At 42.4% G+C, this 27,588-nt stretch overlaps 1 protein-coding gene across 1 annotated transcript; it reads right to left on the reverse strand.

The window, feature by feature from the left end:
• Positions 1-245: 245 nt before the first annotated feature.
• hs2st1a (heparan sulfate 2-O-sulfotransferase 1a) lies at positions 246-27,562 on the reverse strand. Its single transcript, XM_046051314.1, has 8 exons — positions 27,307-27,562; positions 27,040-27,213; positions 6,846-7,099; positions 6,610-6,695; positions 6,188-6,326; positions 5,617-5,714; positions 2,851-3,008; positions 246-1,413 (listed from the first exon to the last, which is right to left on the reverse strand). The coding sequence occupies exons 2-8, from the start codon at positions 27,161-27,163 to the stop codon at positions 1,190-1,192; spliced, it is 1,083 nt and encodes a 360-aa protein (XP_045907270.1). The 5' UTR covers positions 27,164-27,213; positions 27,307-27,562; the 3' UTR covers positions 246-1,189.
• Between the last annotated feature and the right edge of the window lie 26 nt (positions 27,563-27,588).

The raw sequence follows: 27,588 nt of genomic DNA on the forward strand, positions 1-27,588 counted from the left end.
ACTTATTAACAAGTTGTATCTTGTTAGTTTTATCTGTAAAAAACTGAACTGAAAAAACAAGTTTGTCGTGTAAAGGAGAGGGAGGGGGGGTTAATTAAAAATGACTGGTTAGTAGTTTACCTCTGTCTTGTCTTTATGCATAGCTAAGCTAACCAGCTGAAGCTTTTCATTTAAGGCACTAATATTAAGAGAGGTTTCAACCTTCTCATCTACCTCTTGGCAAGAAATCAAATACATGCATTTCAAATTGTTGGAATATTCCTTTAAGCAGCAGAGTAACATATCAGTGGATACGCATGTTTAACTGGTTCTACAATGAAAAGAACATGACAAAAAATAAAATGCAGGCTAAAAAGTGAAGTAAAAGAGTTGAAAGAAATGTATAAACTGATCAATTGAACAGACTATAATTTTAAAAGGGTGTTAACAGTAAAAACAAGTTGATTTTATATTGTAGCAAATCTGTGAATGAAATGGACATTAATATTTACAGCAGCAGCATCTTCACCTGTGTAAGTGTTCTTACACACTTCATAACATCATGTGGAAATGCTTCCTTCCTTACAGAGGAAAAGCCTCTGGGCAAAGCTGCACATTTATGAGTCATCTAACAAAACACATCAAGTAAAGTATAAAACATACGCACTTGCCCCACTAAATAGTCCATGGTGACAGGGTATTTATTTCATAAAAACCTTGAAAGTTCTCATTCAAGTCCAATAATACAGCACAGTAGTGAGTTTCTTACGCTTAAAATCTCTTTAAGTTAGTAGTAGTGGTGAGGCATGAGGATGTTTTTTCACCACATACATAAGACAACCATAGTAAAGAGTTAAAATACAACCAAACACAACCAAACAGTACAGAGCCGATGAAAATGTCTGGATCGGAGAACAGTGAGGCCAATCAGGAGTCGAGGTCTGACCAGCTGTTGGACACGCTGTCTCCGAACATGTGCCTTTTTAAATGGAGGTGAATGGGAGTGTAGGCCTGGGGGGGGAACACGAGCTCCTCCTCGCTGCGTCAGAGGCGGATTGTTCTGCAGCTCCCCATTATGTTCTCAGTCGCACGTACAAACCAGCGGTCACCAGCAGTCTATTAGTCACACTTTACCTATCGTTTTTCATCTCAGACTGCACATCGGAGCCTCTACCAAGTGTCCTCTCCTCTTCTACCAACACGTGTCTGTTTAGTTTTTGGGGTAGATTTTCTCGTAGAAGAAGTTTTGTGCAAGTAGGTACAGCTCCCCGTCCTTTTCTCTGACAGCGTGTGCCCTGACAAACTGGAACTGCTCCAGTGCAAACTCATAGAACTCGTTCTCCATCTTCCAGAAACCCGACTGCTGTAGCTTGGCGATCGACTCCTTTGTGGGCGGCTTCTTCTCGCTGGTCTTCCTCAGGTGGGATTTCTTCCCTGTCACGAGAGGAGAGGAGGATTAAAGGGGTCCGGGTACATGAACTCAATCATTCAACATTTATGCACGCATGTGACTGGTTTCATCCTATTGCAGGCATCATCATGCTTTTATTTTATAGTACTAGCTTCTTTTTTTGTTGAAGTGGTTGATTCCTTCTTTGTTACTGTATTTCAAAAACGAATTGCCGCAATTTACAGGCAACTTCAATCACCTCTCCATAACTCACAACTAAACTTGTCCTTACTCAACATATGAATCCTAAACAGTAAATCATTCTAATTATCAGGATTTCCTTGTGTTAGCTGCAGGGTTTTATCACCCAAAAAACAGGATTCAGACATGCAATGCACAGTCTTCTCTGCTCTAATCTACTTTTTTTTAAAAACCATAGCTGACATTATAATCAGATAGACGGTATATTAAGCTTGAAGCCATATCCATGTAAAAAATGTGCTTATGAAATTAAATAAATAAATTCACAATTTAGCTTGCTGTAAATATAACATCAGTAATGCAATAGGAAATTTGCTTATTCACTTTCCTGCTGAGTTAGATGAGAAGATCAAGAGCGCTCAGCCAATTAGCTTAGACTGAAAACACTTGTTTAATTCATACAAAAGTGTAATACACACAACAAGTTGTGGTTTAATATGGGGTTATTTTCATTTATTTATACATACATACACCAGGATGTTCCTGCACCCTGCTAAGAAATAGTCCCACACAAAACCTCGTCCAATATGAAATAAACAAGATGTAGTGTGTTGATTAGTGAGCTTAGTGAGGTGGATTTTATTACCTCTGTTGTATGTGCGGTAAATATGAAGCTATAGCCAGAGTGGCATCAACCCTCTCAACTAACTTTCAGCAAGAAAGCAAATAAGAGTATTTACCAAAATGTCTGAAATGATTATTGTGTATATATGACACAGCTTTCACTCCTGTTTGAGGAGTTCTATATTTCTCTTTAGGCCTAGCTTTAATTTAGCTAAATGAAAGTCCCAAGTCAGATTGCCAGTCAGCAAAAACGTGATAACTGAGACAGCATGACTTCTGAAACAAGGACTCACTCTTCACATTCATTTAATAAACACCTGATTAACTTGAGTACTGGGGTTTATCTGCTGCTAAAAGTGATGAACATCATACTTGAGTCATAGGACATCTACATCACTGTCAGACTTAATTCTGGCTCTCCATTATTCATCCTGGCTGCACTCATTGTAACTAATCTGTAGCTACATCAGCGAGAAGCATGAGTGCATATTGATCACAATTCAATTCCCAGAGGAGCAATTTAAACTGCTAATATGCAACCACAGAACACGAACGCACATTTTATCATTGCAGTGGGAGTGAGCCCTTAAGTTGCCTTTCATTATATTATACTATATGACTGAAAACAGCGAATGTTTTTTAACAATGTAGCAGACCTGTTTTGTATAACTCAGTGGCCCCTTTGAAGAAGCGTGGCAGTGCGGCCTCCAGCATCATGACAAAGTCCTCCAGCTCTTCTGTTACTCCGACCAGCATGTATTCATTCACCAGGTTGTATTTTGCCTGCTCCAGAGCCCACTGGCTGCCCACGTTCCTGCACAGACATCACAGTCATTGTGCCTGGTTTGTTTTCTTGGTATTCTGCTAAAATAGTGACCAATCTGCTGGATGCAAAACATCACACGAGCAGAAATGGAGGGGAGGAAGAGAGTGACAAATGAGCAGCAGGGGAAAGCTGAAAGGTACAGAGACAGTGACAGGAAAAATGATTAAGTGAGATGTGAGTTGTAAACAAGGTCCAGACAGGGTTGAGACAACAGGAGGAACAGAGGACGGAGGAGAGAAGCAGGAAGGAATGGAAGACGAAAAAAGTACGCCAGTGGGATGTGTCGTCATGGTCAGGAAATGAAACACGGCGGGAAGTAGATTGTTTAATCCTATAAAGTAACTTTTTGGCAAAGCCTTGTTAAACAGATCATTAGAGGACTGGCAGCCACTTCACCTTTTTGTCTTCAGTATTTATTTAATATTTCCAAGGTGCCTTCCACTACTTTATGATACTGCCAGTGCACCCCAGCAAACTGAATCCTAGAAACTCAGACATTCGGTAACCTGCATCAGGAGGGTAGATGGTTAAAAGATGGAGGGCAGAGTCTAGGAGAGATTAAGAAAGGTAAGAAGGACGAGAGGCAGAGAGATAGGAGAGATTGATACAGATCATCATGCAGAGAGAGACCGGATCAAGGCTGAGAGACCCAATGGAGACCTTGAGAAAAATTAGTGTATCAGAAGTGATGGAAAAGGATTATGAGGTTTAATGTGGTGCATTATGAACCAAAATTGATACAGCGCCCTGAACTATTTGTACTGCCTGGGGTGAGGAAAGGATAATGTGCAATGTTTTTGTTATTTCAAAGCAAATCTCAAGACAAAACCCGACCATGAGTCTGTCTCTCAATGCATACCATCTTTCCTACCCTATCTGTGATACTAAACTCTGTGCCCAATTATTCACCTTCATAAACTTCACGGAAATAAAGTTTCCCTTTTAAAAAAGGTTAAATAATTTCCTAAAACAGCAGGGCACTGTAAGCAAAAGTTACTAAAGCAGAGGTAAGTTGTTCGTTTTTTGGAACTATTTTCAACCGTGGATTAATGCACATTTTGTGTGCTAATGAGTATTTGATGCACCAGAACGCAAAATGGTCTATGTGGGATTTACTCAAATAAACCACAGCGTCCATGTTCATTGTGTTTAAGGAACATGTCACCGCGTGTAACAGTGTGGCTCACTGATGTCTTTTTGTATAACAGTGGAGCTCTATATGGTACAGACGAATAAGATAAGCCTTTGATCACACACACAATACTTAGGCAGTAGGATCAGTTCATTGTTGATTTCGGACTTGAGACTTGTTAACAATATCATTAGCCTTAAGATGAAATAAACAGTTAGGAAAGCGAAAAAATAACTAAAACATCAATTCTTCTAGGTACACTTGCACAAAGCTTTTGAAGGAACTCGGCAGGTAGGTTGGCCCAAACATCTTCAAGAACTACCCACAGTTCTTTTGTGGTTTAGGCAGCCTAATTTGCTTCTGTGTCTTCATGTAATCCCAGACAGACTTCAGACACCAGAGCTCTATGGGGGCTTTACTATCACCTCCAGGACTCTTTGCTCTTTTTTACGCTGAAGATAGTTTTTAATGACTTTCGCTGTATGTTTCAGGTCGTTGGCATGCTGCAAAATAAATTTGGGGCCAATCAGATGCCTCCCTGATGGTTTTGCATGTAGGATAAGTATCTGCTTGTGCTTCTCAAAATTGAAGAGACCTTTCATTCTGTCCAAATCCCCAACTCCGCCCCAAACTTGCAAGGAACCTCCACCATGCTTCACTGTTGCCTCATTTGAACAAACTGCCTTCTGCTACAGCCAAATAGTTCAAATGTTAACAATTTCTCTACACCCCAGTACCTGTGTTAGTATGCATAGTTGAGTCTCTTGGCATTTCTTCCATGTTGCAGGTATGGCTTTTTGAACACAAGTCTTCCATGAAGGCCATTTATGACTTCTTTGGACAGTAGATGGGTGTAACAGGGTCCCACCTTTTTCTGCTGATGGCACTGCTGGACATCTTCCGATTGCCATGGGAAATAAGCATGATGTTATCTGCATCTTGACTGACCACTGCATCTACATTCCTCAATGTTCCCTATTTCTATGTGCTTCTTCAAAAGAGCTTGGATAGCAAATGCGGAAATCCCTGACTGCCTTGAAATGTCTGCCTGGGAGAGACCTTGCTAATGCAGTATAACTACCATGTGCCTTGTTGCCGTGTTCAGTCTTGCCATGGTGTTTGACATTTGACAGTAAACTGTGTTCAGCAACCTCACCTTGTTAGTTTGGAGTTTGGTTGTTCTTCGCCTAGTTGTATTACTCCTATGCAGCTGTTACTGTTTCAGTTAATGATTGTATTTCAGTCTACATATTGCATTGGTGATCAACAGCACCTGTATGGTATAATTGTTTCATCATACACCTGATGACAAAATACCTACAAAATACCTGACTTTGTGCAAGTGTACCTAGAATAATTGATGTTGTTTTGAAGACAAAGGGTGGTCACACCAAATACTGTATAAAGATCATAATTCTGACTCATGGTTGTCTGAACATGGTACATTGTCAGGTGAGTACTTACCAGCATTCAGAATAGTGACCACAGAAAAAGGGAATCTGTAGCCAGAGTTTCTCAGGGGCACAGTCTGAGCCGCCGGCTGATACACATTCATCAAATGTCTGAAACACAAACGCAAGGCATTTTTAAAGAAATGCTTGCTTGTCAAATTAGTTCAAGGATCCAGGATTGAAGTCAAACAATAGTCAGGTTCATACTGACCATTAAGCCTCTAATGTAAGTGATGGGGGACAAAAATCAAGACCTCGCTCCATGCAACTATGTATTCCGAAATTTATCCGAAGCTAATATGAGGCTTCAAAAGTTATTCAAATAAAGTAGTATCTTCCAAACTTTGGAAGATATCCTCTTGATTAACACAGACCGCCGAAGCTTAATATTAACTTTAGATAACCTTTTGAATATGTTTTTGCACAGTACGAGGATGGTAGATTTTGTCCCTTATCACTTAAATTTAAAGTGAATTAAGAGTTAGTCATTAGGGTACACTTGACTATTATTTACAGACTTGAAAAATTGTGAACCTATCCTTTAAAATAATTATGTATTTACGACAGTATTTGTGGATTTTAACCTTCTTGTCTCCTTGTTTCCTGCGTCTCAAGCCGGGCCGGTAGTCATCCCCAAAACGCAAAAAATAATAATAGGACACCAGCCTTTCGATGGGGTCCCGGATTACATTTATGTAGATGGGCTTCCTCTTCACCCCAAACCTGAGAAAAATGACAGCACTTCAATCAGGTTGAAGTGCTCAACAGGATTTCAATCCAAGATTCAAGACAGACACAACTAGCTGATTTCAGAGCTGAATAATATGCTTTGTTACTGAGGATCGGCAATGTTACTTTGTGCTGCATTCACATCATTACACTACACTGTGTAAGTGAAAACCTGCAAATGACCACAAGGTGGTGTTGCCTGCACAAAGCCCGAGCAGAGTGAAGAAAGTGTAAACAATGTTGCCATTTTAAGACAATTGCAAGACAATATATTTACTTGGTGAAGTCCAGGAAGGAGACGTGTCCGTGGTAGAAAGCCGGCTTCATTTCTCTCCACTCAGTCACATTCTTTACAAACCGCACCTGAATCAGATAATGATTATTATTACAATGGATGAAATGCTCTTTTTAGTACATACAGTTTACCACACAGTGACAATAATGAAGGACTATCAAGAAAACACATTACAAATGACAGGGGGAATTCATGTTTGTGTCAGCGGTCGCTCTGACCTGGTCCTGTATGGACATGACCGGGTTGTTCTTGGTGGTATTGATGTGCAGGACGTGGTAGTGGTTCTTCCCGCACAGGTCGTAGGCGATGTTGGTAAAAGAGGTGCTGGCCGTCTTGGGTACGCGGTTGTAGATGATGACCAAGTCGTCGTCGCTCTCGGACAGCGATGAGGCCGATGAGTCCCGTTCCCGCTGGCCGTCCTGCGTGTGCCGCTGCTCGATCTCTCGTACCTCGTGTCTGGCGATGGCTCGTTCTGGACAACAGGAAGTTAGATGCAGGTGAGGTCAGGACATACGGGTATTTTGTATATTTAGGACAGTAGATAAATTGCTTATTATATGAACTATTAGACAACTTCTCTATAAAGTATTGCATACTTGTAAATACTGTATAGTGTAGCCAGGTAGCAAGACAGAAAAGGGTGAGAAGTTAGACTCTTGGATGTCAGAATGGTTATCCAAGCGAAACACAACCATCTCAGACTTCCACATCCTGGATCTTTGTTTATTATGCAGATCAGTGTTTAACACGTCTCAGAACTGTGCTCAAATAGCACTCAGCTGATGCATATTTTACATCTCTGCTACAAATTTTGACTTAAATTTAAACCCAAATCCAGTTAACACGAATTACCTCTTAAAAATATTATTCCTTGTCAGAGCTAAACGCTGCTGTGTGAGAGACTAAACTGTAACTTCATTAAAAATGGATTCCCATTTCATTTGATCACAGTATTTTTTTTTTTTGGAGAGCAGACAGCTAAAACTCCTCCACTCCACCAAGAATAATGTCAAAGAGGAATATTAGTTAATCATTTTGTGAGCAGCCTATTTCACGCTGCAGTACCACCTCTCTCTTGTTCACTAATCAGACTCAACTTTAATATCAGTCCTCTACCTTTACTTCCACTCTCCTTATTTAACTGCAGAGTGAAGTGCCTGCGTGCTCCAGTTGTAGATCAAACAAATGTACTGTCATGTGGCCAAGTACATCTGTGAGTGGAATAATTTATCCGACCTAGTTTCCTTTTCTTCTGAGAAAAACATCAGGTAACGAGAGCGAAAAGCTGAAGAGCAAGAGTTGACAGGCTAAGGGGTTAGAGGTTGGTAATTAGACAGTAAGGCAACAGTTACTTGAAAGCTTACGGGATGTTTACAGGACATCAATACACTATACACAAGGAGTTTTTTTTTTCCCTTTTGGGGGTGGGGGTCCTCAATTCAAACGATGCATAACGCTGCAGAAAAGCCAGACCTCAGTGCCTCAGTATGAATAGATCCAACACAAAGACGCTCAGGCCTTTGTTGCCCTCTAGGTTTTCTTCGTCTGAATTTGCCTCAGATTGACTGGTGTTGACAATGCCTCAAGAGTGCTCTGCAGGAAGGATGGAGCGGGAAGAAGAAGGGTGTTTATGTGTGTGTGTGTGTGTGTGTGTGTGAGAGAGAGGAGGGGAGGCACTGCAGTACCTAATACCCGTGGGAGCATTCAGTGGAGCCAGCGGGCTCCTAAAGCCCTGCCTGGCTGCTGAGACACTGTTACAGCCTGGACGGTCCTGGATGGCTTTAGAGGCTGGTATCTGGCACTGGAGGCCAATTAAGATGTCATCTGCAATTCCCCCGCCCTCTCCTTCATTTGTGCTAACACACATGGGCGTACACACAACAGCACACACATATACGCACACACAGAAATACTCTCACTGCCCCCTCTCTTACACCCTCGTGAGCAGCTGTTAACGTTCCACTCATCAAAGCTGGATCTGGTTACGGATGGAGCCGTGCCTCTTCCGCACCCTCACAACTGGTGCTCCAGGCTGATGGCGTGGAGACGTGCCAGGTGGTTGTAATGGCTGAAGGCTGTCAGCATGCAGACATTCATTCACGCGTCCATCCAAAAGCCTGCATTAGCCAACAACAACAGCAATAACAGTTGCTATGTTGGGACTTTATCGCTTGGGCTCAAATGCCCTTTTAGGATTATTTTTATGATGGTGTACAGTGAAGGGAGACAGACAGAGGCCGTGACATTTGAAAAATAGAGTTGGCGTGCAACCTGTGACAACGCAAGTCATAAATATGAAGTGCCTTTAGTCGGATACGTAGCACCAACTGTCTGAAGAACATAAAGCCTGCTTCCCAATCTGAAAGGCCACAAAAACATATTTCCTCAATCAGCTTTTTCCTGTGTGTGGCCGGGTCTCACAGGAACATTTTCAGCCAAAGTTGTATTTATGGCACATAAGACTTTTGTATTTGTGTTTTTACATGCGCTATTCTCACTAATTTGATTAGGAAAACGACAGCGTCACATAACTCTGTGCACCAATCATGACCGAGAAATATTTGAATCTAAATCTACTGACAGTTGTGGGGTTGCTTGTGCTGCCAGACAACCAACTGTATGCCTCCTACCCAGAAAAAATGGCAAACAAAGTTAGTGACCAGCTGGTGAACATTAGCAGTCAGATATTTCCATGTGATTTCCCCGTTTCCCAGGTTAGGCAGGTGTCACTTTGACTTTTGTTTATTTATAATAATAATAATAATAATAATCTTTATTTGTAGAGCACTTTTCAAAAACAAGTTACAAAGTGCTTTAACAAGTGTAAAGACAATAATACCCACGAGACAATAATACAAAAACAATACAAGATAAAAGCATTATTTGGTCATGAATACCTAATTAATGCTACTACTACTTCCCCCACAGATAAATGGAGGTGAATGGCCACTGCTGAAACCAACACACACACACAAAAATAAAATAAAAAACAACAGCAGCAATGTGTTTTTCAGAGCCAGTGTCCGTTTCTCTCGATAATCCACAGACCTCAACGTCAACAGTTTTCACTAGAACTACTTTCTGTTCAAGAAATACTCCGTGAAAACTGATGACAGTGATATCTGTAGATTATCCGGAGTACGGGAGCACCGTTTCTTGCAGATGAGTATTTCAAATGTATTGTTTTAATGCTGTGAGCGCCACAAATTACATCTCATATACCTCCACTGTGCGAGCAGAAGATATCTCATAAACAAGATGGACAAATAAACAAAAGCTAGCTACATGGCTGGATACCATTTGAGGTAATTGAGGAAATATGTTCTATTTGGGTGTTTGAGTGAAACTTAAACAATGTTCTTGTCCATATTTTGAACTGCTGATATCTTCAGGGCCAAAACAGGAGAACATGCATCTTTCAAGCTTTCTTTGTGCTTTGCTATGGCAGAAACACACAGATTTAAGGTTTTGTGTAGCTCAAGCTTGCAAGAAAGGTGCCAGTCTCAGTTGTTTTTAGAAGAGGTGGGGAAGAGTGAGAAAAGACTGGGGGCTACTGTGTCCCTAACTACAACGTCCTGAACTATGTGAAGGGGCCCAGAAACCACTTGTTAAAGACATGGTGTTTTGTGGCCAATTTCCAACAACCAACAAGAAGGCGAAGCGGGCACGGAGGGGCTACTTAGGCTTTGTAGTAGACGCCCTATTCATTGAGAGATTGAATACGTTTGGCACAAACCTCCATATCAGAGGGCACCACACACACACAAACTTAAGCTTAGCGCTCCCTTCTGAGGTCATTTAATTAGAGAACAAAAGCCTGAATTACTATGGCCACACAGCAGGCCTCCTTTCATTCCACATTTCCGTCAGTTTCCTCCCCTCAAGCCGTCTCTGTGCATTAAAAGGTAATTATGAACCGTGAAGCCAACACGGGTCTTAAACATTGTGACAACTACAAGCCTATTACTCTGAGTTTCATTCAAAGTGGAAGACAGGAGGAAGACAGAGCGCTGGGTAGTTGAACATATTTACTGAAGCAATTTCGCGGCTGATTAGAGGGCAGCATTTGAAATCATCATTCATATTTGCCAGCAGATCTGCAAAATGTGACAGGCCGTCATGTATTATTGCCATCACGTCAGATCTGATGGGATAATAAAAGTGGGGGAGTGAAGATGATCCTTTCTCCAAGCAGCTCATAAATCCATCATCGCTCCGATCCGCCAGTCGGAGCTCTCTCCCTCTCTCTGCTTCCCCTGAGAGGGTTAGTCCCTCGAACCGAAGCCTTGGGCTTGGTGGGTAATAGAGATTGGCTATCAGCGGCAGACTGAGGTGTACGGCTTGTATGGTTCTGCTTGGATGCTGCTAGATTGCAAAATCAATGAAGTATAAAAAGGGAGGAGATCTAGGTTGCTGCTGTATAAAAATTGAGTTAGTCTGCTGCTCCTGGTGCCGTTTCTCCCCTTGTCCCTCTGTATAGACTTGGATGTACGCTGCTATTTTCGCAGTGCCAGGTTTAGGGGGGAAGTTATGTCACCACTGCAGCACTCACGCGCATTTGAATAAACTGTGCACTTCCAAATTTCTAATTTTTCTTATTCAGTCTTCGGATCGATTTAACAGAGAGTGGATTATCAAAGGAAATAAGAATAATGTCAGGCTGACGTGGAGATTTAGGCATTACTTAACAGAGCCAGAACCTGCAGTACCATTGTTATTTAAGTTATGACAAGGAATATGAAACATGGTGTCAGAGGAATTCTGCTGTGCAGTTTTTCCAACGCTGCTGGCAGCTACAGAGAACTGAAAAGGGAGACTGATAAACGAGCGCGCTTTCATTAAGTGATTGTGAAGGTGTTGGTACATTCAAAACGCCTTCAGAGCTTTCAAACAAGCCCAGTATGAGAACAGGAACAGAGACCTACACAATCACGCACACGGAAAGATTAAACTTCCTTTTAACTTGACACCAATACTTCTACTACTACAGTGTTTACAGATTTTTAATTAACTCTTGTTTGAGAGAAAGATAAGACAGAAACACATTTGAGTTAAAGGGGAACTATTATGCTTTATCATATTTTCTGGCATTTCTGTAACGTTACAATGTCAGTTGTTCATGTTAAAACATGTCCAAAGCTTCAAATAATGATGTGAAAGTATTTAAAAGAAATCCATGTGAGCCAAAACCTCAGATATCCCCCTGTTCTGAATGCTCTGTTTTCAGTTTTGTCTACTAAGGGCTCGGTATGATGTAATTCTGAGACGGATTTCCATATATGGTCATTTTCTCCAGGCAGAGAATGCTGGCCACACCCACAAAGAAACATGCAGCCCTATCCCTGCGACAACCTGGTAAATACATTAAGCTGATGATACACGGAGTAACTTCTAGAGCAATGTTGCCATCAATGGTAATGAGTAAAGATTACTACCTTAATTCCCTTCCCCCACCACTCTGCCACTCGCCCCGTTCCACCGCTATCCGTTCAAAACATGGTTGGACCAGCAACATTGCCCAGCAACATTGCTCAAAAAGTTGCCCTGTGCATCATCAGCTTTAGACAATGGGCGATCAGAAGACAGTGAGCTTTGGAGTGGGGGTGTCTCAAATAGACAGGAGCACCTACAGCTTGTTTCAGACAGATGCTGAAATGAGGGCCTGCAAGAAGTGCCAGTATAAAACTCTTTTTTTGAACTTTGAATCATGCAAAGCTGTGTGACAGAACTACAATATAGGGCTGAAAATGCAGGTCTCCTTTAAAGTGCAATTGCTTAGGTGGGTTTGCTGAAGCTGGGGCATTTTCCCCTCACTGGCTCTGACACATGCGACATTGATGCTCAATGAAGGGTCTCATTCACTGATCTGCTCCACAGTACAGCTGGGGGAGGGGGTCAATGGAGAGAAGAAGAGGAAACAACAACGGACCATGTTAGATGGAGAGTGATTACAATGTGATCATGGTTTATAACAGCCAGGGCAGGGCCGGATTTAGCTGTAAGGAGGCTCAGAATATAAGCTTGCTGTTGTGCTCCTATTGACCCCCCACCTCTGGACCTCTGTGCAATGTGTTTGTATCCTGTCGTCCCCAAACTGTGCAAATATGTTGTGGCCGAATAATCAATAAATACTTTAAACTACATTTTTTATTCAGGAATATGAACCATGTGTATATAAGAAATAATCAACACATCCTCATACCCAAACAACAAAAGTATGTTACGTTAAGTTAAACATGTGGTTAACATTGTAAAACTGACACAGTTTGGTTAGGTTTAGGTAGAGTTGGACAATAAAACAACAATAATTATTGCAATATAATTTTTTCCAATGATAATATAACAAAATATTCAATAAATGTTTGATTTTTTTCCACTAGAATCGTACATGAATTGGGACTTAATTTTTTATTGAGATCTTTATTTTGTTGAGGAAAAAGTACAGAAAAAATCTTTTACTTAATTTTACGTGTTTATATTTTTTGACAAAGATTTTATCATAATTGTTTTGAATGTTCTACCTCAGATTTGTGAAGCTATCCACTGTTTGGCCTCAAGTGTTCACCATAAAGAAGAGTTTAAACCACCATAAACCCTTTGCTAAGCCCCGCCTCCCTTAGTTACTGTTGCTAGGTCTGCCGCAGTCTATTGCTGCACTCCCCGGGGAAATACTGTCAAATGCGCTACCTGTTATTGGGTGATATAACGCCACACTCTCCCGATGAGTCCAAGCATCACTGGCAGTAGCGACTGGAGTTTCTTTCTGTGTTTCACGTTGCTGTTTTGCTTTAGCTGATGCTTCAATTAGCCTAAGTCAATGTAGAATTGTTCGCGGTTAAAAGCTTTTTGCTGGTCGCACAAAGTTTACAAAGGACGACAATGTTCTTTGCATCTTAGACTGTGACACAGTAATGGCAACAACGTTACTTACAGCTGTCGAAAATACCTCTCCTCCCTGTTCTCCTGTCTTCCTTTAGCTTTTTGGCTAACAGCTGATAAGGTCCGGTGCCGCTGAGCTGCAGCGCAGTCGTGCATTCACGTTAGGGATGGTGCGTTCAGTAGGGCAGCCTTAACATGATTAGTAACTATAATAACATAACTGTTTTTGGAAATAGTAATCCGTCACACTATTCTTTACAGGGAAAAGTAATATTACAGTATTACTGCCCAACACGTTACGTACCACTGATGCGCGAGAGCGACTGTGGTACACACTGCGCAGGTGTGGAATGGGCAGCTGAATGCAAACAAACATCCTTGATGATACTTGGAAAGGAAGAAAAGTTTACACACGTCAGCCTGTAGATGTCCTCAAATCCTTTCCATTTCACTCGGCCAGCTCCTATACATTTCTTTTTAATTACTGCATGATTCAAATGGGTCAGAGTTTCAGGTCGGAAAATCCGGAATTCCGGATTAATCCGGAAAAATCACATCCCTGAAATAAACAAGTAGGCCTATCCTCAATCCGCAAAATCCTCAAATATTGAAATTGGCATCGGACTTAAAATCCTATATCGGTCGGGCTCTACTACGTATTGCCTGCCTAAAATATGTACGTTACATAAGTAAGTAACGTAACTCACATGATGTAAAGCACCTAGTGTACGTAACGTTATTTAACTTTAAGTTTTTTTTGCCTGACTTCCTCCTTTGCTAACGTCAAACGGCCACTAGTTGCGATAAAACGGGTAACAATAAATGGGTCGTATGGGTCGTAATAACGTGCAGTACAATTGACATATACAGCCATTTTTCTGGTGAGAAAATAATACAGTTCTTTAAACTAGGTTGTAAAATAACACTAAATAAAATTACTGAATCCAACTGATATGCAGTGAACCTGTTACATTTGGGATCCCTGTGGCACTGATGCAGTTTGCTTGCTTTAACTGGTTGGCCTTGGATATCACTAAATGAATGACAAGCAGCAATGCACAAGACAGACAAAAATGTCTTGTCTACAGGAAGCTCTGGGGTTTCAATTTGTTCTGTCCTCTAGATTTATCAGAAAAGGGAGGAAAATCTGATTGGGAATGCTAGAGACGGTGTTGAACAATGTATCAGGTAAAATAAGTCAGATAAAATAGGTAACAGAAATGCTCCACTGTTAAAATTCAAATCAACAGATGCACCCAGTGAGGTGAAGCAGGGAAAATAAAATGTCTGGCTACATCGCAGATTCTCGTAAATAAGAGGTTTCACAGTGACGTGATATTTCCTGTCCTGGACTTGGCACTGTTGCTTTGAGAGGCTCCATAAATATAAGCTGAAGAGTTTCATTGTTATGACTTTCACGGTAGTTCTGCTTTTACTAGAAGAAGGGAGCAAGAAAGGTGAGGAAAATGTGTATGTTGTTAAGGTCAAGAGCCGGATTTCCACCCACAACGCTAGGTGCATGAGCGGGGGGAGACACTTCATCCTCCGGAGAGATGCTTCTGCTGTGCCCTGGAGTTTAATTCAGCACAAACTATCCACGTAAAGGGCATGTATCCTGAAATCTTGGGAATGACTGTTTTTTCCCTCCCAGATGAAGTAGCATGTTGAAAACAATGCGTGTTTTTGTCAGAGAATGCCGACCAAGCATTCCTCAGATAACGTCGAAGAGACAAACCTCACCATTGTCAGCACTGACAAGACAACACTGTGCAGACAGTTTAAAGTGGTTAAGTGGTTTGAGGTATGGGTCTTGAGACCATAATAACTCCATTGAGTGTCACTAGAAACTTGAGAAACGGCCTTTTTTTGGAGAACAGACTCAAAAAGTGTAGGCTGCAGCTGAGGATGGTGTTTTTTTGCTCTGTGGAGTTCATGAAGTATAAATGAAAAACAAGCTGTTGGACTAAACTCGAGGGTACACTAAATAAGCTCCAGCCACATGTGGCCCATTTATAATTCTAGTCTAAATGCAAGCCATGCCTTTACACTAATGATAACAATCCGGGATAGATGGAGATGATTATCATCATGGCTCAGCCTGCCACTTACTCCCCTAATATGTCTTTTGTACAATCGAAGCCCGTAGTGCTGTCTGACAGGTGAGCCAATAATGTCTGGGAAAATAGAAAGAGTAAAGAGGGCCACGTGCTGTTTGCTTCATCAGAAACAGCCAGTCAGATGAGATTATAGAGCAATTTACACAGATGGCAGATCCCATCATTCCCCTGCCTTGTTAAGCAAAGGGAGGTCTGACAGGTTGTGTGTGTGTGTGTGTGTGTGTGTGTGTGTGCGCGTGTGTGTAGGGGGGATTGATTAGAACAGATCTCATCTTGGCACAGATTGTCAATGACTAAGCATTGGGAATTAGCAAACATTTTCAAAGGAAGAAGAAAATATCTGGGTAAGTCTTGTCAAGAGAAGAGCGATTAAATGGGTTTGTTAGAGGACAAGAAACCACAGCAGGAATGTCTCGGTCACTGCTAAACGTTTCAGTCACTGCCTCACAAACACAGCAGTCAAATCTGTCGGAGCGGAAAGCAGGAGACACTTGAAATGCACAAATTGCATGCACTGAAATACAACTCCGTTTTTCTCAGAGCCCTCACATCCTAATATAACAACAAACAATGTTTGCATAACGGCGCAGATCTGGTTGCGAGCCACAACCCAGATATCTGATGTTCCCTTTGTCTCTCGGCCCTGTAAGAGATAATTAATAATGCATGTATAGGAGTCCAGGGAAAACTCCACACTCTATTAGACAGAGCAGACGACAGCTATTCATAGGTTTAATGATGAGTGGGAGGGACAGGTGAACACCGCAGAGAATCTGTCCCACACAGAAACGCGCCGTTAAAAAGAACATCTCTGCAACGACACCAGTTCAACTTGTTATCACTAAATCTCTGCAGGCGAATCTGTGTGCCTTTCATCTCTTAGTTCTCTTTTTCTCTTCTTTCATCTCATTATATGCATCTGCGGGCCATCTAGCCAGTGAGGATGCTGTACTGTGTTCGCCATCAGAGGATCACTGTGATAGGATGAACGGGTCCCCACTTTTCCTCTCTAGATGCTGATTCTTAAGTAGGGATGTCACATTACCAAAAATGTAGTAGTCGATACAGATACCAGTAAAATTCCACGATTCTCAATCCTGATTAGATAACACTGTTAAAATACAAAACAATAAATCCCATGTACTTCAACATACACTCTTTAAATAAAAACATTTTAACATCACAAAAAACAACTAACCGCTGTGTTGTGAGTTGTGTGAGGCTGTCCAGGACAGATGAGAGTTGATCTGATGTCAATATATTCATAAATGAACACACTATTGAAACTTCAACCTTGCAATGTGCATCAATAATTATTAAATTAATTCCTTTATTTTCTTAACTTTTATTTACAATCTCACAGCTGTTAAATGTTTAAGGGTGGTCACTATCTATATCAGTAGTTGTCTGAGATTTTTATATTGAAAAACAAAAAAGTTTTTTTTATGATTAAAATGGCTTGTATTGCACTTTTAAGAAGGTCCCTAACTCCGCCTACAGCAACAGGTGCATTGGATAGACATTCAGTTCTTAGCGCTGCAAACTGCATTGTCATCTCTGGTGATTTTCAGGTGATCAAAACTGTGAAACGTCCGTCTAAATGAGCTCCCTAACTGTGAGAAATCAAGGATAACAGCCGCACAACTAACTTCACCCTGGTTTCCATACTCTTTTCTATTCGACGAGTCGAGGCGGAGCAGTCACTGCAGCTGCACTTGTCGTTATCTTCCACGTGTTGGATCTCCGGTACCTTTGGTACCTAGCAAAACAAGTACCGACATGTTATCAGAATTTTGGTATCGAACTCTCTCTCACTGACCATCCAGCATAATCCAGATGAGAGATGATAAAAAATATTTCTGATGGGATAATATTTATCTAGGTCACATTCACAGCAATATTAAATGGGAACGCCACCAATTTTACACATCACAGTGTATTTACAGGTGTTGGGGAATACCACTGCAAAAGTTGTATAAAGCCTTTTATGGCTCCACAGGGCCCTGTGTTAAGTCTGATAAATTGCCTCAAGTGATGTCACCTGAGTCAGCCTCAGTTGGTGCTGAAGACTACAAGTTTGAAAAAGAAATAAATATGGGGGTGTAGAGTTACAGAGAAGTGATCTTACCAGACCTCTTAACATAGCTTCAAGCTGAGAAGCTAACTGCTACTAGCGTAACACACCCAAATCTCCACTTGAACTGTTAGCAGTCAAGTTGCATTGTGGGTAATGTAGGTGCCAAGTTGACAGGTTTGAAGGCCACATGGAGGCTGCCCTACTTGTGATTGTTAGAGCCTTTACTGTTTGTTTGTTTGGATTTTTTTCTGATTATTATTATTACCATTTTAAACTATATTACAGTATTGCATACTTTATTCATATTTAGTCCACATTCCAAGTCCAGTTTAATTATGTGTTATTTACTAGGTTAAGATAAAAGGACGTAAATATTTAGCATGCAATCACTGTATATTAATAATAACAAACAAGCAATGAGAAGCCATTACCATAGGCCTATTGGAAATTGTGGTAGGCATTTTCACTGTTTTCTGACATGTAATGTGCTAAAAGATTGATGAACTAATCTGAAAAATAATTGGTGGACTAATCAATGATGAATGTTATTGTTAGTTGCAACCCTAATAAGTAAAGACATTAATACAGCAACATTATTTAGATGCTTGGGAACATTTTTATTATGTTGTTCTAGAAGGTTTATAAAACCGCATTCACAACGTTTTCACAACAGTGACAAAGAGACAATATTTATTGTTCAATCAATCATGTCTGGCTGGTACTCAATCTGTTTAATAAGGTCAGAGTGAGCAGCAATATTAATCCAGTGTATTGGAGTGGTATGATAATATTAATATTAATCAAGGCAGGATAGATACAGACACTAGTCTAATAAAAAACAAAACAAATCAGTCTACCTTGTGTGTAGCATTACTGACTAAGCAGATGCAAACTGCATGAGAAAAAACATGAACATCATGGAGAAAGAGATGCAGACACACAAATCTACTGATCCTCTCTCAGCAGGGCACAGTCTGAGTGTGGGAGCTAAATATTCTGTAACGCACATACTTCATTAATAAAGGTGCTGCACGCACGCATGCACGCTCTGTATGTCGTGTAACTTATTTGTATTCGGTGTAATGAACTTCAACTTGAATTTCAGGCAACACCACTCGGCACATTGAGGAGAGGTAAAAAGACACATGCAAAGAGAAAGAAAGACCGAGAGGAAAGGAGGCACGAGCGGGGAGAAACAAGGTGGAGAAGTCTAACAAGGAGAGGAGGGGAAACTGTAGTAGCACCATCTTAACAGGTCGTCCCTGAGAATGCCTGGTGTTAGGCATATTACAGGAAACATGATAAAGGCAGCTTTAAGCCTACTCTACAGCTAATAGGAGCAAAGTTGAACCAGGGCCTGAGGAGGAAAGGTAGCGCTGCTCGGCCACCTTCCTTCCTCCTTTGTCCCGCAGTGCTCTGATGAAATTGGTTGCAAAAATGCTGCAGGCATGCTTTCTTTATTCCTTTTTATTTTTTTTGGTAGGGGCTTATGATTTTCACATGCTGGGGCTTTAAATATTTCTGTGTCGCACTGAAAATTAAATCATCTCTTTCATTTCACCACACCCCCTCCTCCCTCCATACTTCCCCCTCCTTTGATAGCACCTTATTTCCAAAGCCAGCAGCGGATATTCTCCTTTCAGGCGCTCGTCCAATGGGCTTAGTAAAATACAAGAGGGATTTGAATATCACAAAGGAGACTTGGCATGCAAATAAAGACATTGTTTACAACTATTGATCCAGAGGGAGCTGGACGGGAGTACGGTCATTATAAATTAATATCGCGACAGAGGTTTATTAGAAGCTCGTCATTTCCCCTGTCAGAGGTGGAGCTGAGCAGCGTCTGAGGGAAAAAGAAACCCTGTTAACTCTGCAGAGAAGTCGAGAGGAAACAAATACCTGTTGTCAGGTGTTTACAACCACAGGCTTCATCATATGTCCAAAACCCACAGGCTGTAGGTAGGTATGGGGCAAGATGTGAGACCCAGAGAGTCTAAATTTGATCTGGTAGCTTTTATCGTCATTAAAATAGAGTGGAGAGTGAAAAAAAAAAACACTAAACCACAAATAAAATAAATCACATCAGCACAGCACTCAGGATCAATGTTCACTCTGGGCGTCTCTGCAGAACCTCTGCTGACCCACGTCTGATTTATCACTCCACTAAATAATATCTCATCAGCCATCAGTCAGCGCTCCACTTGTCCCCAACAGTCCATAGAATCTGGCCTTCAGGGTTTTGCTGCCACGTGATGTTTGAAGCCAATTTCTTCGAGCCGAGTGAAGTGACACCTCTACCCAACAGTGACACGGGAAGAAATGGAGACGGAGGGGAGCCAGCAAGGAGGAGAAAGTGTGTCTCTGTGTGAAGAGCTTGGGGGGGGGGGTTATTGGGAAGAGGCCAGCTGTGGGGAGTGATGAGTGGTATAGGAGCGGGGTGTTCTTCTAGAACGGCCTCCAATTACATCCAGGGTGTGAAACCTTCCATAACACCCCGATTAGCCTGTCTGTCATCCTACCACAGCAGCAAACGCTGCGCCACTTTGCAGGAACACATTCCCTGTCAGACAAAGTGCGCGCCAGGGGCCATAAATCCTCTGCCCTAATCAAAGCCTGCTTCTAACAATACAGCAAAAGCCCAGCATGACCATTAGCACTCTTACTCCCCAGCTCCCACAACAAATCCATCCCAGACACCTACGCCCATCTCCACTGTGGGCTCCCCTCCATTAGCCGCTCAAATGGCATGTTTCAGAGAGTGACTGAGTAGGCAGGTCCAGGTGATAGACGCTACTGGCTGCTTAGGGAAGCAGATGCCAACATGCAGAGTGAAAGCAAATGACTCATGCACCCTTCATACCCCTCTGGGAAGCTAAAAACAGAGATGTGGAGTGTCATGGAGAGTTCAAAGGGAATCTGAGTGCCGTGTCCACAGGAAGGACCAGGGAGCAACAAGAGGAAGAAATGCACGTTTGCCCCTGGAGTTGTCAAAAAGACACGGGGCTCAGCCGAGTTGAGTGCTACCGATGTGTCACCAATTAGCTTCAAAAGGAAGCCTCCGTTTGGTGTTGCAGCCCTTTGAGTGAGTCACAGAAAACAGTTGACACACTTGACAAATCTGTGGGAGCGAAAGGAACCAGGTAGATGCTTGGATCATCAATAAAGTAAAATTTCAAAGACAAATGCAGCTCAAGGTTTTATCAGCGACAGGCTGAATGATGTGCAGCAGGGCTATGAGCAGCATCGGGGCAGCTCGAAGTTATATAGTTGCCTAATCAAAGTCCATGTGGAGTGTGCATGAGGACGGACTAGCGATGTCTGATCAATGCCCTTTCAAGAGCAAATTCCTGACCAGATCCTCAGCTCCCTCGGCGGCGGAGAGCGAGGGTGGGCTCGAGGCTGCGAGTGCCTGGCATGACAATCAAAGTCAAATTCAAGCCCGGCAGCGATGGGCTGAGGCAACAAATGAATGCTTAAAAGTCTTGCGTCAGCCCTGCAAAACACTTTGACAATGAGCGCATGCATCCCCGTCCTTCTTCAGCATTCAACAGCATCTCTTTTCTCTCAGAGCTCGCCACAGAGCCGCTTGTGTCTAGAACTAAATATCAACACGCAACAGATGGTAACTGAATTCCTTTAATCACGCTGAATAAAGGCCAGCAGATAAAAGGCGATGATGCCGGGGGGGGGGATGATGGCCCTGCAGGCCATGTGAGGGCTGCGTGTCAGCTAGCAGGACACGCAGCCCTCACATGGCCTGCAGGGCACAGAGGTGAAGAGGTCGTTTGCTCCAGTTACCAGGGCCACGAGGTGACAGTTTTATTAGCAACACTTCTATTCACGCAGCTCTCAATATCCCATAGATGCCCTCTAGAATTAACCTCCCACCTATGGCTACAAAAAAAGTAGAAGAGCCGGGATTGGAATGAAAACTAAGGTTTATGAATATTCTCTCAGAGGAAATAACTTCAGCATGGCTTGTATTTCTAAAATCAGGTAGCAAGGACAGATGTTACACAAATAACGATGCACTCAACTATGTAATGAACATGCTTTCAGCCACAAAAGACAATCAAAAAAAGTTGTTTCAGAACCACTACTACAAAAGTGACTGCCACTGGTATCAATCTATCAAAAGACTTCCCACAATACACCACACCGGTGTTGTGTATGGTCGTGTTAACTGGAGTTTATTTGGAAGGGACATGATGTCTCAACCTACATGTCTTTGAGTCTGACTTCACCAGTGAAGTCATGTTTGCACTTAAAAAAAACATTCAGTGTCAAATTAATATGCACATACAAAAGATTAAAAAGAGGACAAGACACGCAGATGTCTGAATGAGCCTCTGCATTAAGATTTATTTTTTCCCCCTTTTAAGTACAAAATATTCAACCAGACCCTAATTTTAAGACAATTTGTATGCTACAATTCTTCTGGTTATGGCCTTTTAGGTGCTGCTCAAGAATACAGACTCTGGAAAGTTCACCTGTTGACTTTTTAACCAACTGATCAAATTCTTTCAGCTGGTGGAAAAGACCAAATCACTGTCGGGTCAGACTCAGACTTTGGTCTCCTGCCTGATGTCAATGAAACACTGCGCAGAAATGTCAGTCTCTGACTTCAGAATAATAGCGTGAAATTCTTCAAGGTGATCGCCTGAAATTGCCTGAACTGAGAAGGTGTTATTGGCAACCCTGACAGGGAAAGTGGCCTTGAAACCCTGTTTGCGGGCTCTTCATTAGAGAGACTTTATTTCCATTCTTCCATCCATCCATCCCTGCACAGTCAGCCTGCGTTACTGTTGACCCAGCCAGGAGGAGTGCCGGTGAGCAGCCGGAGAAAAATACAGTCAGAATAATGGATACGGCCCACAGCAGGACATGCAGCTGCATCGCGGCGTGATTGTAATGCAGGATACTGCTCAGCGAAACCTTGGGATGACGATTAGCTTGGAAGCAAATCACAGCTTGTCTGCCCTACGGGAGGTGTCTAATGCGGGACATGATTCAAACGTGTGTCAGGCAGTAGGATCCCACGCTGTGAGGAGAGGGCTCCGGTTATTCTAACCCGCATCAAAATTAATTGGGAACATGCGAAAACATGCTTCAGGAAGGTGACACATGGAGTTTATTTTTTTATCATGCAAAATTCACAGATATCTGATTTGGGTTTGGACACCACCTGTCTGTGTTGCGGTTGTTACGCTGGTTTTTATTGTTGGACAGATGGACCTCCAGCAGGAGTACCTAGTAATGAGACCAGCCCTGCGGCTGTCTGTCAGCATCGTGCCTGTGAAAGCCTCAGTCACAACTATTTGGCTATGCAGCACATAATTCAGAGCTCCAGTACACAGACGTCTGGTCAGTCCAGTCATCCATCAGAGCGTTTTTTGCCAAGTCAACAGATTCTTGTGGTGGTGGGCAGTCGGAGGAAAGGCCTCTCAGGTTCTGTTTCAGCATCGGGAGTGTGTGTGTGTGTGTGTGTGTGTGCGCGCATCCCAGGAGAGTTTGACTTTTCACTTGGGGAAAAGTATAGCCCTTTACAGCAGCAGTAAACCATGTCACAGGCCAATGTAGCTATCTATACCCCCAGGACTCCTGATTGTTCCAAAATGTGAAAACTCAGCTGTGATACTTCAATTCAGAGAAGATGTCAACTACTTTATTCACAATCTGGCCTGGAAACTCCCCAGCACAGCCTAATCTTTGACTCATCTGACAAAGACTGTCTATTACTCGCCTACCTGTAAGCCCCAGGATTGCTTTTAAACCTCTAACAATTACTTTCATTACAGATTAATTTGCGTGTTGTTTATATGCTCTGATAATGCTAATCCAATAGATCTCTGTAGTAACATCCATGTTTTTTCCACATTCCAACTTAAGAGCACATGAACACACACTGAAGTCGGAAAAACAACGGTATTTCTTTAGTCGGTCTAACCGACATCCCAAAACCCAAAGATATTCAGTTAACACAGAAAACAAAGACAAGCTGAAAATATTCACATTTGAGAAGTTCACAACAAGTGAACGGCCATCATTTTTGTTTGAAAAATGACTTAAAAAATTTTCTGATTATCAAAATTGACTAACAGGCAGAATTGTACATTGACAATTACTAATGGTTTCAGCTCTAGTCCCAGTAAAAAGTGGCATTACATTAATCATTTAAAGCTCTAACTGGAACTGAAACGTTGTTAGTTGATTATTCTATAAGTCAATTTACATGAAAATTGTGAAGGGATTTTTCTTCTTTAAGGGAATTAATATCACACAGTGTTTTCCTAGGTCATGTTAAAGAGCTAAAGTAAGCCAAAGGTGACAGCCTGTGACTCTGCAAAGCAGGAAGTTAAACTCCATCTGCTTGGTTGACTAGATATGGCTGAACTCTGAGGACCAGCTCCTAGGCAACCAAAGGTCAAGATTAGCTTTTTTGTTTCAGACAAACAGAGAGACTGTCTCCCATTAGTGTTACTTGAGAGACTAACGAATTTAGGTAAGGTACAGCTCGTTTTGTTGGGGGGGGGGGGGGCAGCTGAAAAGAGAGACAAGAAATGTGAGCGAGAGAAGGGGGATGACGCTAGAATCAATCAAATTAAGACTTTAGCCTTGTACATGCTGAGCATGCTCTACTAGGTGAGCTACCCGAGGCCTAATAGTGCCTTGTTTTGAACCAATATCCAAAAGAATCTTCTAGCTGTCCGTTCTTTGTGTGCATGCACTGAAAATAAACAGCTGTTTGTAAAACATTAAATGACTTGCCCACGGACATTCAGATTACTTTATAGCTGGCCAATACATGATGTTGTTGTGATGTTAGTGATAGAAAAACATGCCGGAGTTCAACTTTGCTACAAGCTGCATTTCTTAGAAATGCTATATGCTAACTGGTGCGCGCACACACACACACACACACACACCCCTTATCTGCCTAGAGACAGAGAGACTGATAAGTCGTAGTCCACATGCACTAAAGGTAAAGTTCGAACTCACGTATGGTGAGTTGTTCTTCTTTGCTTGATGCACCCTTTTCATTTCTAATAAACCAAGGCTTCTGACAATTATGGTTTCTGACAACATGATAAAACAAAATTACAATTAGCTATAGTAGCAGGACAGTTGTGAGTATCGCTGTATGGAGCTGGTGTGCTGGCTCTGGGATTGTCTTGTCCTCTCTGCATGTTAAGCAAGCTACAGTTTGCTAACCCACAACCTAGCTAACATTAGCTACATTACTTGCTGTGTCGTTGTTCGCTCTTCATGGTGCTGGATTTCTCTAGAATTGCCTACTCCACCTTTAAGGCAACTTACCGGTAACTGTTTTAATTAGTGAATAATCTGATGATTATTTTCTCAATTAATCCTCAGAAAATAGTGAACATTTGCCATCACAATTTCCTAGAAGCCAATGTGATGTCATGATTTCTTCAACCAACAGTACAATTTAACAGTTTACAATTATTTAAGACAAGGAAAAATAATTCTCATCAAATAGGCTCTGACTACCTTTAAAGCCGCAGTCATGATTCATTTACATTTAATCCAAAGCAATTTACAATTACTATTTATGCCAGAGGTCGCACGCCTCTGGAGCAACTAGGGGTTAGGTGTCTTGCTCAGGGACACATTGGTGGATGTGTCACAGTGGCAAGTTGAACCCGGGTGTCTCGCACCAAGGAATGCATCTTATCCACTGTCCCATCACCACCCCATTTCACACACAGACATGTTTTCACTTCTTTTGGCTAATTAGACCTCTTCTCCTAACTGTGTGGTCCTGTCAAGGCTGAGCTCCCCAACTCTCCTAAATACATACAGTTCAGTGACCTTGTATTTCCCAGCACTGACACATCCAGCTTTATGCTGAGCACAGGTCTGATCATCCAGAACGACACCTGTGTGGGAGGGCAAGGCCTTTAAAATATGAAGTGGGTAGAGTGTGTTCTGCTCTTTTCACAGCAGACATTTTGACTTTTCATAGCAGGAAAATCACAGGTGTCACTAATAACATTAACGACTTCTCTGTTCAATGAAATGTCCCTGTGAGCCATTTGAATTAATCAGGAAGAAAAACATCAGGACCCTGGAACGGCCTCAGCCAGTGTTAATGTTATTATTCGCTCCTGTGCTCTTCCTACTCTAATATGTCAAAATGTCTGTCGTGAAAAAGGCCTGTTGGCTGTCTCTCTTCAGTGCCAGCCTCCCACTCTCATAAAATGATACAAGAGGTGTGGCGTGTGCGTGTGCGTGTGTGTGTGTGTGTGTGTGTGTGTGAACCCCTGAGGTACACTGGCTGCACATTTGCTGCTGTTCCTTAAAAAAAAGAAAGAAAGAAACATCCCCATAGTGGAGGCACCAGAGAGATAATCCTGCAATGTCCCAGATCTTTATTGGGACGGAGCCCCTGTTGGGAGCTCCCAATGAGATTTCAAAGCAGTGCCGGCCACGTTTCAATCAGGGGGAAGCGTTTAGTAAAAGCGGCAAGAGAGGATTTGCAGCATGGAGGCGTCCCCATGCATGAAGAATATTACTAAAAACCTACTACGAACCAAAAAGATGTTTCCCGTTGGTTCTTAGAGCTCCGCAACGTACTGTATATTCATCACTAACCACCACACCTTTCCGTCTGACTTCAGAATCAGCAGCTCCAATCTTATTACTCCAATATATTTCCAAGTTTCCTGTTGGCTTCTCTTCTCAATTGCAAATGAGTATATTACAAATGTGAGGATGAGCTGCTTTTCTCCATTTTTAATCATTGTAAACTGAATATCTTTGGGGTTTGGACTGCTGGTTGTATAAACCCAACAAAGACGTCACTTTGGGATTTAGGAAACTATGCCTGGAGCTCAAAGAATGCTTTCTAACATTGCACAGACCAAACAATGAATCACTCAAAAAAATACATAAAACACTGTTAGATTAATCAATAATTAAGCCCTTAGGTATGCAAACACATACACACACACACTCTCTCTGTCACAGGGTAACAGGCTGCACCGCCTACTCAATCCCACACTGCATTGCACAGATTAGGATGCAGTTTTCTAAAAATAGTCGGAATTGTTTAACATTTTGGTCTCACAGTCGTGCAAAGTTCACAAGTACAGTTCCTTAAACATTTCATGACTGTGTGCCTTTGTCTTGATGAAGCATGTGCGGTGGATGAAGTGCAGCTCCCTCTGCACACTGCCTCTTATTGACCCGCATGCACAGCAATGATGATGCACGGATTTATATTGACCCCAGAGGGAGAACCACACACGCCGCCTGCGGTGTTCCTGGAGAGCTGTGACGGGGATAGGTTCGGGCTGCAGCCGCCTTTAAACTTACCGAGCTTTCCCCGGGACTCCTCCAGCTTCTGGATCTGGTTCTCCAGGAAGAACATGGCCACTGCGAACGCCAGCAGCGCCAGCAGCTGCAACTTGGGCGGCATCATGACTCTGAGCAGCCCCATCAAATCATCCGGAGAGGGATTTGGTCAGTCCATGCTCAGAGGAGGAGACACTGAAAACACACACACAGCGACGACGGTGATTACAAAGCGTCTGAGTGTCTGAGCATGGCCCTCTCTCCCCAGTGTTCAGATCCAGTGGTTACCTCAAACGCGATGTGTTCATGCTCAGCTCGGTTATTTCATAAACTCAATTCCCAAATAGTGGAGCGTCGTAAAGCCCTAGAGATTTGTCCAGAGAGCGGGTTTGTCTCTCCGGGGTGTAGGAGTGGTGGTACCAGCCGTTGTCGCCTGGTCCCCCATGTAGCGCTGTCCTGTCCCATCCAGTGTGTTCACCACCGCACAACGGACAGTCTGTTACTACCTCCCAGGCCATTGGACGCATCACCAGTCCACCACACGGCCGAGGCTTCCTATTCGTCGACACT

This window comes from Micropterus dolomieu, linkage group LG06 (assembly GCF_021292245.1).
Source record: "Micropterus dolomieu isolate WLL.071019.BEF.003 ecotype Adirondacks linkage group LG06, ASM2129224v1, whole genome shotgun sequence".
NCBI classification, from domain to species: domain Eukaryota; kingdom Metazoa; phylum Chordata; class Actinopteri; order Centrarchiformes; family Centrarchidae; genus Micropterus; species Micropterus dolomieu.

Coding starts and splice junctions, on each gene's coding strand:
- hs2st1a (XM_046051314.1), bottom strand. CDS start 27,163: ATGGGGCTGCTCAGAGTCATGATGCCGCCCAAGTTGCAGCTGCTGGCG. Junction 7,100..27,039: donor GGAGTCCCGGGGAAAGCTCG/GTAAGTTTAAAG, acceptor CCTGTTGTCCAG/AACGAGCCATCGCCAGACAC. Junction 6,696..6,845: donor TCATGTCCATACAGGACCAG/GTCAGAGCGACC, acceptor TATCTGATTCAG/GTGCGGTTTGTAAAGAATGT.